The sequence below is a fragment of the Tupaia chinensis genome, unplaced genomic scaffold, assembly GCF_000334495.1.
Source record: "Tupaia chinensis unplaced genomic scaffold, TupChi_1.0 Scaffold142808_1, whole genome shotgun sequence".
Lineage (NCBI taxonomy): Eukaryota > Metazoa > Chordata > Mammalia > Scandentia > Tupaiidae > Tupaia > Tupaia belangeri.
Genome location: NW_006202654.1, coordinates 469,006 through 485,076, shown reverse-complemented (window position 1 = coordinate 485,076; position 16,071 = coordinate 469,006). Strand labels below are relative to the sequence as shown.

Below are 16,071 nucleotides of genomic sequence, written 5' to 3'. Positions count from 1 at the left end.
TTCCCCCCCCCCCCCCACCCTGTGTCTAGTACCCACAGTTGCTCTCCATGCTTTTATACCTTCCAGTCTTTCCATTTCTGCCATAGAGTGCGGACATTTGGTATGTGTTGAATGGGGACTTACTCTCTTTCATACTCTGGCTTGCTTTACTTAGCAGTAACTCTTCCATATTTGTCCACTTTCTATCAAATGTCAGGGTCTCTTTTTTTTTAAGGCTGAGTAGTACTATGTAGTGTGTATGTACCACACTTTTTCAATCCATTCATCTGTTCTTGGACATTTGAGTTGGTTCCATGTCTTAGCAATGCTGCAATAAACATGGATATGCAAGTGTTTTTCCAGCTGAGCATTTTCCTATCCTTCAGGTAGATACTCAAGAGTAGAATTGCTGGATCATATGGTAGTTCTATTTTGTAGACCTTGTTCTCCTCAGTGGCTTCATTACTTTACATTCCCACCAACAGTGTAGGAGAGTTCCCTTTCATCTACAGCCTCGCCAGTACTTATCATTCTTTTTTTTTTTTTTAAACTTAGCCATTCTATCCAGGGTTAGGTGGTAACTTGTGGTTTTGATTTGCATCTCTCTTATAATAAGGGATGTTGAGCATTTTTTCATATGCATTTCAGAGATTCTATTTAAACAACAGAAACAAATTATTTTCCTGCATCTAAAATATAAGTAACATCATGTAGAATAGTGATAACATTTTGATTTAAGCCCCAACTCACAAATTCTGGATGATATTTCTTAGAAATTTTCACAAGATCATTAGAAGCATTTTAACAGGCCATAGACATGTTTACACCTAAGAAGCAGTCATTCTAGGTTTGTCAGTCTATTGTGCTTAAATATGAAACATTGTGTTTGACACTTTGGTGAAATTCATGGAATGAGTTCCTTATGAATATAAAATTGTGAACAGTTTTATAATATCTAAAACATCAATTGATCAAATAAGTTTATGTGAGTATGTGTTCTCCATGTTTCTCACTGGGGTAATTTTGTCCCCCAGGACACATTTGCCAACAATGTCTGGAGACTTTTTTGTGGTCATATTTGGGAAGAGGAGCGTACCACTGGCATCAAGTGGATAGAGGTCAAGGGATTCTGCTAAACACCCTACAAGGCATGGGATAGTGCCCCTACCCCCACAACAAAGAATGATCCCACCACAAATCTCAATGCCAAAGTTGAGAAAGCCTGTACTATATAGATGATTTACTAAAATATCTTCTTAATTCTCCAACAATGTTTTTGAGATGTTCCTCCAACTTGAGGCATTCTGCATCTGTGAGGTTAGTTAGCATCACTATCTCAGTGGGTGTCCCCACCAACTTACTCATGCATGTGTCCTCACAGCAAAAAGACAAGGTAGTCTCTTAATCCATCTTATCTCATGTTCCAGAGCTGTCACTTTAACTGTAATTTCTTTGACAAAGATTTATCACTAGAATATTGGCAGCACTGTTATTTATGCTAAGGTTCTGTAAATGAAAGGTGAGAAATGTTTTACTCCATTTCTGTGGCAGATGTCTTTGAATGTTCAATGGCAACTTGTTTTGAACAATTGCTTTGTGTTCTTAAAATTTCTTCTTTTTAAATGATGTGAGAACTGCTGTAATGACTGTAGCATTTTTTTGGTGTGATGGGTAGTTACAACTTCTCTTAGCACAAGGTTTTTTTTTTTTTTTTTAAGAATTATTTTTTGTTTAAATTTGTTTGGATGTTTACTTATTTAAATTTGACCAGAGAGGGACAGAGTGAGAGAGAGGGAGAAAGGGAAAGTGAGAAAGCAAGCCACCAGGTCCAGGTCTAGAACCGCAGCCAGCCATGTGGAAGTCCAGCCCCCTTAACCATCATATCGCCTGCTGTCCCACAAGGTTGTTTTTAACAGAGTTACATTTGATTTGAATGAGTATGTGTCTGTATTTCTGTCTGTCTTATATCTGTTGAAGTTCTGGGTACTAAGATCTGAGAGATAATGTTTGTTTTTATTCAATTATTTTATTGAGAAGTTATTTGTGAGTGGCATTTATTACACTGTATATTTAAAATATTACATGATTTTTAAAAAAGAAATTCATTCTGAAAAAGATAACTTTTCCTGTCTTTCATACTAAACTTTACATCAGAATTGCATTTTGCAACTAAATGTACGCCCTATGGAACAAGTTTTTAAACAACTTGGAATTTTGAAACAAATCGCTACACTTAGAAGTAGTCACCATTTCTCCTACTGTCTTGCTTCCAGCAAGTTTCCCTTCATAGCAAACTTGAGAAAAATGATGAAATACTTGATATGTTTTTAACATCAAAAACACCATTTACACCCACTTACACACATATACAGCTGTAGATATTAAAATACATATTTTGATATTACACCAGTGCTCTCTTCTGTGACATTTTTAAGCGACAGCTATATTTCAATGTTTGCTGGCTGTACAATTTATTCAGTGACTATTCGGTGAAATACTTGAAATTAGGGACATTTTAAATGTTTAGTGGGAGCAGAAAGAAGTTATATATCATTTAGAATTATTCTAAAAAGTGTGTGTGCATGTGTGTGTGAGCATGTGTGCAAGTGTAGAGGAGGAAAGAGGTTTTGTTCTGTCTTGTTTTCATTTTTTTTTAATTGGCCAAAACACACATCTTCCCTTTCTCCATTACAGCACAGGTTTTTGTTCTATCTCTCATCTATCCTGTTCTGATACCATAAAAGTCATTTTCGATAGGTTGCAGGTGGCTGTAATTTATAATCATCTCAGTATGGAAATTTCTCATGTCTGGGATCATTCCTCCTCTTGTCACACATTAACTCCTGGCTCCAGACAGTCTTTGGTTTGACCTTATCTGTAAAAATTTGCCTCCCTTTTCTGCATTTCGCTTTCTGGAAAAATAACCTTTGTTCCTCAAGATTTGAACAAATGGAATATGAAGTTTTTCTCAACTGCACCAGTGCACAGTGACCTCCGTTTTTCTGAATCCTGTAGCTGTTTATCCATTAAAATTACTGAGTATGTTTTCTGTGTAAATGTCTTGTCTCCCACTAATTGGTACCCGCTGAGGTCTGAGACAGCACAGCCCATATTCTTTAACTTGACCCTGAGGAGATGCAGGCCCAGCTTTATTTAGGTTAAGGTTGGCATGGAGGGAACTGTATTCCCACTGCATACTGCAAACATGAGCTCACACAACCCTTAAATCAAGCGCTGTCAAACTACCATGAGAAGGCAGGCCACAGATCTGTCTCCAAGAAGCTTTGTTCTTTGACCTACATCTCCAATATGGCTAACATGGTTGAAATCCAGCAAAGCCAGAATTTACTTGAAGTGATGCAGTGGATCTGGTGCTGTACACAATGATTGTAGACCTGAAAAAAAAAAAAGAAGTTAAGAATAACATCTGCTTTTCTGTGTGATATTTCCCCCCCCAGCTGTTTAGAGAATTATAAATTGCTCTGTCAAGAGCTTGTTTACAAAAGCCTGGCCAATTTCAAAATGAAGCTGCCTTTGAGTTGTCCTGTTTCATCTCACTGTTTGGAAAATAAATCTGAATCGTTAAGATGTAAATGCATCAAGTTAAAAGCAAAAGCCAGTGAAAATCAAGTAAAAGCAAAAAAATGTACCCCAATTTCACTATTCTCCAGAGAGAAAGACTGTACATATTAATAACTTTTATATCTTATATTTTTATATCTTATAATTTTAATTATTAAATTAGCAGCAGAGAACTTTGAAAGCACCACAGTATCTGCTTTGTGTAGTATTTAGCAGTATGGTTTATATTAGCAATCGATGATAATGAATCAGAGTAAAAGTATGTGGGAATAACCATAGGCTCATTAAAGTAGAGACTGGTAGCAAGACAGAGAGAAAGAGAAAAAAATAGAGGTACAAGTATAAGCAGCAAGTCTCAAAGGGTAATCCCTGAACAAGCAACATTTGGGTCACATGGGAGCATGTTGGAAATGAAGATTCTTAGGCCCTGTTAGAACCCTACTGAATCTGAGTCTCTGGAATGGAGGCCAGTAGTCTGTGTCTTTGCAAGCACCCCGGGGCGGGGGGGTTCTGATAGACACTCAGGTGTGAACCATCTCTGTATAGATGGATGGATATACAGGTACACTGCAGGTGCATGTGTGGGTCCAGGTAGAGGTAGGAATACAGGCATGAATAGAAATACAGATATCTATGTAAATGCAGGTATTTGGGTACATCTGTCTAAATATAGATCATTAGAATTGCCATCACAGGATTTCTGTAGAGGAGAGCAAAGTATATCTTTATATGAATAGTATGATCAGGTAACCTGCTCTTTTCTCTAAGCAGCGGCTCTATGAAATAAACTGAGGGAATGTGCTTGGGCTTTGTTTGTTGCACATTTCTCCATGAGGTTCATTTGAAGTGTTTGCTCATCGAGCCTGTTGCTGGTGTTCCTTCCTTCCCCGTAGACTGTTCTTTCCTCTAGTTCTCCTCTTTGGGTCTGTGCTTAGCCCTGACTTGAACCTTTGGTGAGTCTAGTTGCTTTATGACTGGAGCTGCAGGTCAGTGCTAACAGTATTCTGAAACCAACAATATCCTACACCATGGTCCAGATTTTGGAATTTCTTTGAGTTTGTGTTTTCCTTTTATATTTTTGCCTTTAAGCATGTGTAATTTATTTTTCAGCCAACCATTCATATACAGCACTGTTTACAGTGGGGATGAATTATCAATAGAAACAGCTAAATCTCATAAAAGGGATATTTAAATATAATATAAAATAACATCACAGTATTGAGAAAGGAAATCTTAATATCAAGAGCAATATTTTTGAGAGTACTCACTAGGAAATAATCATTGAATGACTGTGGTAATATGGATGTTTTAATAGTACTCACATTGCTTATTTTTGTATTTCTGATATTTTAATTATAAACTTGCCTTGCTCTTACAATAAGCAAAAATGTAAATGCAAAAAACAATAAAAGATATGAATGATAATTTTTGCCTTCTTCCCTTTCCCACTATACTATAAACTTAATAGTTTACCAGTTATGCCAGCTCTATGTTTTCATCAGTTCTCACATTAAAAAAATATTGCTAGATGGTAAAATTAAATGACAGTGCTGTTTTTGGAAGTGACAGGAAGTCTTCTGTAAATAGCTAATTGATTTAGACACTAAAACCACATAAAATTCCCACTTAAGGAGTAGGGACTATTTAAGGATATGTGTCTATAAGAAAATGTTCCCCTTTGCTCTGTATGCAAGATGTATGGTGACTTGCCATGCTCAGGAAGTGAGGAAAGTGGATGATAACACTTTTCCTAATGTTGAGAGGGCCATAACTTGATCCTCTTTTAAGACTTTCCTTTGAAGATGAACATAGACATTCGTTTTGGCTTAATTCTTCTTCCCTAAAATCCCTTCCTGCTCTAAAATTCTATAATTCCATAACATGAGTTTATAAGTAATGATTATGAAATGGGAAAACAAGCCATTTTACTTACCATCTTTCATGTGAAATTGCCCCACTCTGCTCCACCATGGCATCTTGCTCGAAGGTAGGGCCAAGCTGTAGGGTGCTCTGGAATAAAGCCCTGGGTCACTCTGATGCCTGCAGCTGATCAAAACAGGGAACCGTACCTGAACAACTTAAATAATTAGGCATTTGAAAGGCTCACATCATAAAAAAATCCACAGGTATACTGGATTTCATCCACTGACTCTGGATCTTTTTCCTGAAATTATTTTTACTTCATGCTCTGTTCCTCTCTGTGTCATTCCTAGGTTAATAGCAAGAGAACCTGGGGCAGTTTGACTGGGGACAGTCCCCTTGTCCCATGCCTGGGAATATCTGACAATGTTTGGAGACAATTTTGGATGTCACAACTAAAGAGATGCTACTGGTATCAAGTGAGTAGAAGCCAGGGATGTTGCTAAACATCCTATAGTACATAGGACACCCCCACCACAGAGGAATCCAACCTAAAATGTCACTTGTGCTGAGGTGGTTCCTTCCTGGCTCAGAGAAAGGAAGGTTTCCTTTGCCCATCTCTCTTGCTTACATTCAAGTAATTATTTTCCAAAAGATTCTACCCTCACACACTGCTGGCTGCAAGTGAGCAGAGGAAAGTCTTTGGACCTGGGTTCTGGGATTAACAAGGGTATGGAGTAGTATTATCAAGATCAGCTCACTCTTCCCCAAAATTCATGGGGAATAGCCACTCTGTACTCTGTCAGCTGGAATAATAAGTCCCCATCATATAGCAGTGCTATCTTGTTATGAGCAAGAGAAGAGAATTCAGCCCTAAAAAAAGAGAAGGAAATCCTGTCATTTGCTACAACATTGATGAGTCTAGGGGACATTAGGTTTTAAGTGAAATAAGCCAGACACAGCACATAATACATGATCTCACTTATATATGGAATATAAAAATGTTGAACTCACAAAAGCGGAGAGTACAATGGTGGCTACCAAAGGATGGGGAGAGAAGGGAGCTGGGGTACTGTTGGTCAAGGATACAAAATTACAGTAAAATAGGAGGACTATGTCCAAGATATTTATTGTACAAAATGGTGACTATAGGTAATAACAATGTGTTTTTTTTGAAAATCATTAAAACAGTGTATTAGAAGTATTCTCTCCACAAAAACTATGTGAATAATCTGTATATTAATCAGCTTAATTAAGCTATTCCACAATGTATACATGTCAAAAATTATGTTGTACATGACAGATATATACAATTTTTTTGTCAACTAAAAAGAAAGAATCCTCTGAGCTGCTAAGGAATAAACATACTCTCCATAGCAGTTTAAGTCTTCACTGTGGAGTTTTAGGAAGCACTTCTGCACCTATATTTTTTTCTGGATTATCAACATGAATACATTTCTAGAAAAGGCTATGACTAGAAGTGGCTCACTAATAGTCCACAGATTTTCTCAGAGAAAATTGTGTTCAACCACGAGAAATGACTGTTTTGAATGAGAGGTTTTCAGAACCTATCTGCTTATTGAGTCTTTCAGCAATTTTATTATTAATTGAGGTGAGGATCAGTGTTAGCTTGGCCCAGGATGGAACTAGTAGGAATGATGAAAAGTAGTTAGTCTAGGGAATGTTTTGCAGGCAGAGGCAGCAGGATTTACTGGTGGATTGGCTATGGAGTATGATATGAAGTCACTAGTGACAGAACAGAGGTTTGGGACTGAGCCACTCAAAGGATTGAGACGCCATTGACTTAGATGAGAAAGACCATAGAGGAACAGGTCAGAGGAAGTTGAAGAACAAAGAGAATTCAAGAACAAAAGTCCTGGCTGGAGCTATACTTTAGAGAGCTGTCCACACATAGATGCCATTTAAAGCTATGAGATAGGTGGGAATCACCAACAAGCTAGTTGTGGACAAATGATGAAGAATGTCCACGGATAGAGCCATGACATTACATTCATGGAGATAAGGATGAAACAGCATAAGAGACTGAGGATCAGTGGCCAGTTGGGGTAGAGGAATATCCAACGAGACCATGGCATCTATAAAGCCAACTGAAAAAACATTTTAAAAGGAGAGAGAAAGGCTGGAGCATGAGGCCTAGTGTTTAATGGAGCCAGAGCCCATGTGGTCAACTGTGGTTTGAATCTTAGCACCAAAGGCTTGAAAAATGCCCAGTGCATGTATGTGGAGGCCAAAAATCCCCACAGGATAGAGAAATAGAGAAGGGATTGTGGCATGGCCATACCACGTAGAGGGCTGTTTCTCCACCTTCATCTCTCTTTCTCTCTCTCTGGCAAGTGCACATGCCCTCTGACAAAAAAAAAATTAAAAAAGGGGACAGAGCAATTGATTGTGTTAGGTAGGTATGATGCTGCCACTGGGTAGATGACAGTCTCAATTTGCCAGGTATAATCCTAGGTAATACATTAATATAATTATCAGTCAATAAAAGTACAGTAGGTAAAAGAGTTCTGGTTTGCAAAAGTTATGTGATTTACCCTACTGGTGGGTCAAGTAAGATGAGGATTCATGAGATTAATCAGCTTAATTAAGCTATTCCACAATGTATACATGTCAAAAATTATGTTGTACATGACAGATATATACAATTTTTTTGTCAACTAAAAAGAAAGAATCCTCTGAGCTGCTAAGGAATAAACATACTCTCCATAGCAGTTTAAGTCTTCACTGTGGAGTTTTAGGAAGCACTTCTGCACCTATATTTTTTTCTGGATTATCAACATGAATACATTTCTAGAAAAGGCTATGACTAGAAGTGGCTCACTAATAGTCCACAGATTTTCTCAGAGAAAATTGTGTTCAACCACGAGAAATGACTGTTTTGAATGAGAGGTTTTCAGAACCTATCTGCTTATTGAGTCTTTCAGCAATTTTATTATTAATTGAGGTGAGGATCAGTGTTAGCTTGGCCCAGGATGGAACTAGTAGGAATGATGAAAAGTAGTTAGTCTAGGGAATGTTTTGCAGGCAGAGGCAGCAGGATTTACTGGTGGATTGGCTATGGAGTATGATATGAAGTCACTAGTGACAGAACAGAGGTTTGGGACTGAGCCACTCAAAGGATTGAGACGCCATTGACTTAGATGAGAAAGACCATAGAGGAACAGGTCAGAGGAAGTTGAAGAACAAAGAGAATTCAAGAACAAAAGTCCTGGCTGGAGCTATACTTTAGAGAGCTGTCCACACATAGATGCCATTTAAAGCTATGAGATAGGTGGGAATCACCAACAAGCTAGTTGTGGACAAATGATGAAGAATGTCCACGGATAGAGCCATGACATTACATTCATGGAGATAAGGATGAAACAGCATAAGAGACTGAGGATCAGTGGCCAGTTGGGGTAGAGGAATATCCAACGAGACCATGGCATCTATAAAGCCAACTGAAAAAACATTTTAAAAGGAGAGAGAAAGGCTGGAGCATGAGGCCTAGTGTTTAATGGAGCCAGAGCCCATGTGGTCAACTGTGGTTTGAATCTTAGCACCAAAGGCTTGAAAAATGCCCAGTGCATGTATGTGGAGGCCAAAAATCCCCACAGGATAGAGAAATAGAGAAGGGATTGTGGCATGGCCATACCACGTAGAGGGCTGTTTCTCCACCTTCATCTCTCTTTCTCTCTCTCTGGCAAGTGCACATGCCCTCTGACAAAAAAAAAATTAAAAAAGGGGACAGAGCAATTGATTGTGTTAGGTAGGTATGATGCTGCCACTGGGTAGATGACAGTCTCAATTTGCCAGGTATAAACCTAGGTAATACATTAATATAATTATCAGTCAATAAAAGTACAGTAGGTAAAAGAGTTCTGGTTTGCAGAAGTTATGTGATTTACCCTACTGGTGGGTCAAGTAAGATGAGGATTCATGAGAGGATTTAGCAATGTAGAGGTTATTGGTAAATTTAATAATAGCAGAGTTTATGAATGGTGGGGGCAAAAGCCTGATGAAGATGGGTTTAATAAAGACTGGAAAAAGAAGAAATGGAAGGTGAGGTATATACACAGTTCTCTGAAGGATTTTTGTTGGAATAAGGAGAGAAATGAGGTGGCAACTCTAAAAAAGAAATCAGATCAAGAACTTCTCTGTGTGTTCAGATACAAGAGTTAAAAGATATCACATTATGTTTTAATGCTGAGGGGACTGATCCAGTTGAGACGAGAAAATGGGTGATGTGTCAGAATGGCTGCAGTGTTGTTCTTGAGGAGGAAAAAGGATGCAGAACCCAGTGCACAGTGAATGCAAGCAAGATGTAATAGCAGGTGGGCTAGTTTGCATGCAATGAAGGAGTAAAGGGAATTCCACAGATGAAAAATAATGAGAGCCAAGACAAAGAATCCACAGAGTATGGGAGTCAGCAGTTCTGTTTGGCTGGAATGTTGGGAGGAAGAGCAAGAAAAGGGTTTAGAGGGGTGGTTTGGGACCAGGTCACAACAAACCTGTGATCTCCTGCTTTTCTTCTGAAAGGTCACAGTCCACTTGCCAAGCACTGGAGAGCAAGAGAAATGGCATGTGAAGAGTAGAATGTCACAACAGGCAAGGAAGGAAAGATTCTCCAGCATCTGTTAGTTGCTACTGATGTGTTTTTGACACATCCGGTGTCAAAAAGGATGAGAGATACTTATGGGCGAGAAGAGATAAAGCAAGCCTTGGTGAGATCCTCATCAAAGCTTCCCTTTGCTCTTTGTACAGGGACATGACTACATTTGCTTACTTGACACCAAAAACATGGCTGATTGTTTTCTTGGCTTGAACTTAAACTCATATTCTGGACCTTGGTTACCTTTCACTAAAAGAGAAAAATCAGTCTCCTTTGCCTTTTGAGGAACCCAGGAAGCTTCTGACTGCCTTCTATTTTAACTTTCTTGACATAACCCACTTATAGTCTAGAAGACGACCAAGTTATGTGCTAAGCCACTACCTTGCTTTTCTTTTCATCCAGCTGAATGGCTCATGCTGTCCCATTGTCTCTGTGTGTACCTGCAAGTGAACAAAAAGTATTTCTGGGATTATTTACTTTACCAAAAATATTATTGATCATTTGCATTTCTGAACTCTTAGTAACCTTAACATAATTAATATTATACATTTTCTCTTTATGTGAAATATTATCTTGTATTTCTAAGAATTCAACTACAAACTTAAAGAGTGGACACTGGATATTCATTGTTTATTTTTCTAAAACAATATACATAAATCTATATGAAGAGAAAAAAATTTCATATTCCATCTAACTTAAGAGTTTCCTGGAAGGTAAATTAAAATGCAGATTCCTGGGCCCCAGAGTCCTATTGTGGTCGATTTGGGACTGGACTCCGGCTGGTTTGTTTCATCCATTTCACACCATTATCTGATTACAGGGCCCAGGATCCACAAGCTCTCCAGGAGCCCACACAAATGTCTGCAAGTCGAAAAGGAAAATATTGACACCCAAGGTAATTATGTAAATACTTACAGATATATCTAAAAACTGACCATGTATCAATTTCATTCTCAGCTACTGCTTTTAGCAATCTCATCACCCGTGAAAACAATTGATAATGTACCTTTCATTCTCTTAGTAAGTATTCACGAACATACACAGTGCTTACTTAAAAATCATGGCCAGTCAAGAACTCTATGAATTACTTATTACCAACACATTTCAAAATCAAAATGTAAAAATTCTTGAGAAGATAAGCACTTATTCAAAAATAAGTGCTTAAAATAGCACAGAGTCCCAGGACTCTACTTTTGACTAAAAGCATCCTCAGATGAGTTTATGTTTAATCTCATGCCCAGGCTTGGAGGATTTAAGGTCTAGGTGGAAGTTTCAAAACTATTTTTGTCTTCATTCAATCATTTATGAAAATACTCAGCACCTATTATGTGCAAAGCATGATACTAGATTGTAGAAATACAGTGAAAAACAATCTTTATTGGGAACCAGCATTTAGTGTAATGGTTATGTTGCTGGACTCCCACGTAGTTGACCGTGATTTGCGTCCCGGACCCAGTGGCTTAAAACTCAGGCACGTGTGTGTGCGTGCCCAAGATCCCGAGAGGAGAATGGAGGAGAAGGGATTGCGGCGTGACCATCCCCCCGGGGGGTGATTTCTCGCTTTCTGTCTCTATGTCTCTCTCTGTCTGTCTGGCGAGCGTACGCGCCCTATAGTGAAAACCTCTCAAAAAAAAAAAAAAACACAAAAAACTAAAAACAATCTTTATCATTGTGAGTTTTTAACCTGATGGGAAAGAGAGTCAACTGATAAATGTATAAGCATATAAAACAATTGCAAGTTGAGATAAGATCTAAGAAGAAGACCAACAGCATGGAAATCAAGAAACCAGAGATACTAAACTTGAGATTGAGGAGGTGTGGGAAGGGATTTCCAATGGGGTAAGGTTTAAGCAGAGACTAGAGCAAGGAGGATCCAGCCCTGTGCTGATGCCTGGGAAGAGCAGGTCAGGCATAGGAAATAGCACAGGCAGAAACCCTAAGTGGAACTGAATTTACCTTTTTCATGGCTATTTGGAAAACTGGAACAACTGATCTCACCAGAAAGGAGATCAAGGAAGCTGACACAGATCTCTCAGCACAGAGGAGTCCTACGTGGAAGGATTTAATTTTCAGGACAGTGGAAGCTTATCGACTGTCTTTGCTTGCTTATTTGTTGTTAGAGTTTGGCACTTGGGTATGGCACAGTCCTATGAGTAGCAGCTCTGGCTACTAATCTGAAGTTCATGTTGCCTATGGAATCTGGCTTTGCTTCTTAGAGTCAGAATGATCCTGGATATCATCCAACCTCTCTTTGTTCAGTTTCTCACCTGTAATACTACTTGTCTCATAAGATTGTTTGGCAGACTTAATAAATATGTCATATATGCTAGGCATGTCTTACAATGAAGGTTTGTCTTTAAGAAGATCACTCCTTATTTCCCCCCATGAATAATTAATTGGGCAAGGGCAAGAGAGGCTGGTTAGATTGGCTAGAGGGCTGTTCAGTTTGTTCCAGAGAGGTATTATGGAGGCTGGAAGTGGGGTGATAAAAGTGGAGATAGAGGGGAGGGGTTGGATTCCTGATTTATTTTGGAAGCAGAGTTGACAGAACTTGGTAAGAGATGAAATGTGGAGTATGAGGTGAAGAGAAGAATAAAGAAAAATGACTTGGTTTGTGACTCAGCTAACTGGGTGGATAGAAATCATCATCATTTTCATCATCAATCATCATCATAATCAACATTTATTGAGAGGATGCTGCATGCCAGGCACTGTGATAAATGCTTTCTAAACACCTTTTAAGATGTGGGCGGCTGGGGTACAAAGACATTTGCCAGAAGGGAAAGTCAAGAGTTCAGTATTGGATAAGTGCAGTTTGAGATGACCCTGAGATACCAGTTGGAAGGGTCAAGAACTCAGTTGGACAGCAGACTCCATAAAACTCTGAGATGACTGGTTTGGAGATAATATTTGAGAGTCATGAACTTTGCAATGGAATTCACCACCGTGTTCTTTTATATAATGACTCGGGCTGTTACAATAATATTTTTATTTCTTTTGGTTCAATCCTTCTTGGAGTTCAAGACCTGCTTCCTAACAACCTCAGTGTCAATTAAATTTGCAGTCAATTCTCCATAGTGTAAAATAGAATATTTTATTAACATTTCTGTCTCTGAAACAGAATTCTATTGAAGTCAGCTTGCTTAATCAGATGTTCGTGTTGTCTGTGAAATATTTCTTAATTAAAACTCAAAGAAACTTAGGTCAAGTTATGATATGAAATCAGCAGAATTACATTAATCCACATGGGTATAGAAAATCGTTTATTTACATTGTTTAAATTGACATTTAAACAGTTTTTTCAATCCCGCATAGTTAGTGGCATAAGGTCTTGAGAAAGCATGAAACATTTTTTTTATCAGCCTCATATTTCATTAAGCGTGCCAAACACAATTCATTTTCCATAGAAATTTGCAAACCTGAGCAGTGGCCAAATTTTCAGAGTCGCTGAATGTAAGCCAGTGAATAAAATTGTTAAACCCTTTGATTTCCCCCCACTTTTTCCCTTAAAAAGTAATATAGTGTGTGCCTGAGAATTTTACTATTTGACATCCATTACCCACAGCACTGGAGCGTGTTTGGGGAGAAGCCTGTATGAACATTTCAGTACAGAATGAGCATAGGAGGGCTCTCTGGGGACATTCATTTGCAGCCTTGCTTATCCTTAAGCAGGAAGCCTACTCCTCCTCACTGCCACCAGCATCCTTCAGAAGGCAATGGTATCAACTTTTAAAACCTGACAATTTCAAGGGCTTTAGAGGTTGCAGAATTTAAGACTAGTCTAGGGTAGGCAAAACTTACCTGTTGGTTTAAAGAGTGCTAAATCCTAGAAGCTATGTATTGTAGCTAATTTGACCACTAGGGATTCTTTCTTTTGAGACTTAGTTCTATTAGCATAATGAACTGATTTATACAAAACCTGGAGCATGAGACAGGATGGAACTAGCTGTCATTATGCATGTAATACCCACAGACATGGTTCATTGTGCCCCCAAATAGTTGGGAGAGTCAAAGGACATGGAAAAAAAACAAGAGAAAATAATAATTATGATGAAAATTAATAATGAAACTGTGGGGTCCAGCAGATGGTGTGGTGGTTAAGGTGCTGGACTCCCACATGAATGACCGAAGTTTGAGTCCTAGATCCAGCAGTTTGAAAATCACTCCAGGCATGTCTGAATACATGCCCAAATATCTGAGAGGAGAATGGAGGAGAAGGGATTGTGGCATGGCCATTCCACCAGGGAGTGATTTCTCACTTTCCCTCTCACTGTCTTTCTTTGTCTCTCTCTGGCAAATACACATGCCCTATGGCAAAAACCTTAAAAAGTAATAAAATAAAATAAATTAGAACTGTGTCAGTAATTCTAATGTAGTTCTCCAAGTTGATAAAATTATAAGAAAATTTTAGATTTTCCTTTAACCCAGCAATCGCTGTGGCATTTCATTCACTGGACTATAAAGGTTAATTTCATTTTTACTTATAATATTGAAAAGCACAGTGGCATTTAAAAGCAATAGCCTAATTTAAAAAAAAATGCTACAAAAAGTAGATCCTTTTCCTGAAAAAAAAAAAAAGGGCAATAATAAATGACTAAATGTCAGGTATGAGAAAGCCACTGAACTGAGGGTCCAGTGTGTTTAAGTGGCACTTCATCTATTTGGAGAATGTGGCCACATGGGATACTGGAGTAGCAATGAACTGCAAAGGTCTCTCACTGATGGGAACCACAGGCATGCAGAGAAGGGGGTCACCACATGGGAAGGAAGGAGTCACAAGGAGCAGGCCCAAACAATGATGCTAGAGCAGAATGCTTGTTTCAGTAACCCAGAAGCAAAGCTGAAAAGGACCCCGATGTGCAGGGGGCCAAAGGTTGCAGCCCCATGCTCACATAGAAGCCCTCTTTTGCTGCTGCCACTACCAAGCCATATGGGTGAATTTTCAGGAGTATTAGTGCCCTCAGAAGAGCCCAGTGTCATTGAGAAAAGGGAATGTCATTGTCACAAGGGAATGAGAGCCGGTGTTTCATTTCCAAAACAGCTGTATCAGTGGGGCCAGCAGGTGTTGTGGTGGTTAAGGGTGCTGGACTCTCACATGGCCAAGTATGGTTTGAGTCCCGGACCTGGCGGCTTGGTTTCTCGCTTCCCTCCCCCCACCCCATCCCTCTCTGGCCAAATTAAAATAAGTAAGTAAATAAATAAAGTTAAATAAAATACTTCTTTAAAACAAACTCATATACCATACAATTCACCCATTTTAATGGTATACTCAGAGTTGTGCAGCCATCACTACAATTAGTTAACATTTTCATTACCTCAAAAGGAAACCTGTACCCCTTTGCCATCACCCTTTCTCATCCACCAATCCTCTTCAGCCTCTGGTAGACACTAATCTGTCACTCTATAGATTTGTCTATTCTGGACATTTCTTATAATGGAATATGTAGTATGTCTGGCATCTTTCACTGAGCATCATTTCAAGGTTCATCCACATTGCTGAATGTAACAGTACTTCATTCTTGTTATGGTGGAATAAAATTCTGCCGTATGGCTATGCCATAATTTGTTCATCCATTCTTCTGCTGGTGGACATTTGGATGGTTTCTACTTTTTGGCATGAATAGTGCTGCTATGAACATTCACAGACAAGTTTTTGTGCAGATGTGTTTTTTTTCCATTTTCTAGGGTGTACACTGAGAGGTTGAATTGATAGGTCATATGGTAACTCCAGGGGACTTCCAGACATTCATGGAAAATGGAATTAAAATATGAGTTTATGTTGGTGCAAAAATATTTTGAAACCCATGCATAGTTTTTTCATAATATTCATTTCCATAAGTTTTGGAAGCCCCTTCATATGTTTAACATTTTGAGGGTCGAAAAATTGCTTTTCAAACCATTTTATGTTCTCTCCATCCATGTGTGAGGGCTCTACATCCTGAACAACATTTTTCGTTCAAACCATCTTAGTGGGTGTGATACCGTTTCTCACTGCCTTTTTTTTTTTTTTTTTTTTTAGGGGTTTTTTGGTATGGGGC

General features: G+C 38.6%; 1 protein-coding gene across 1 annotated transcript in view; it reads left to right on the top strand.

Annotated features, from left to right (window-relative positions):
* The window catches only part of ARHGAP6 (Rho GTPase activating protein 6), a 286,203-nt gene that overhangs the window by 111,668 nt on the left and 158,464 nt on the right, over nucleotides 1–16,071 (top strand). The window contains 1 exon segment of the mRNA XM_027766368.1: nucleotides 10,854–10,928. Within this exon segment, the coding sequence (XP_027622169.1) occupies nucleotides 10,854–10,928 (75 nt within the window).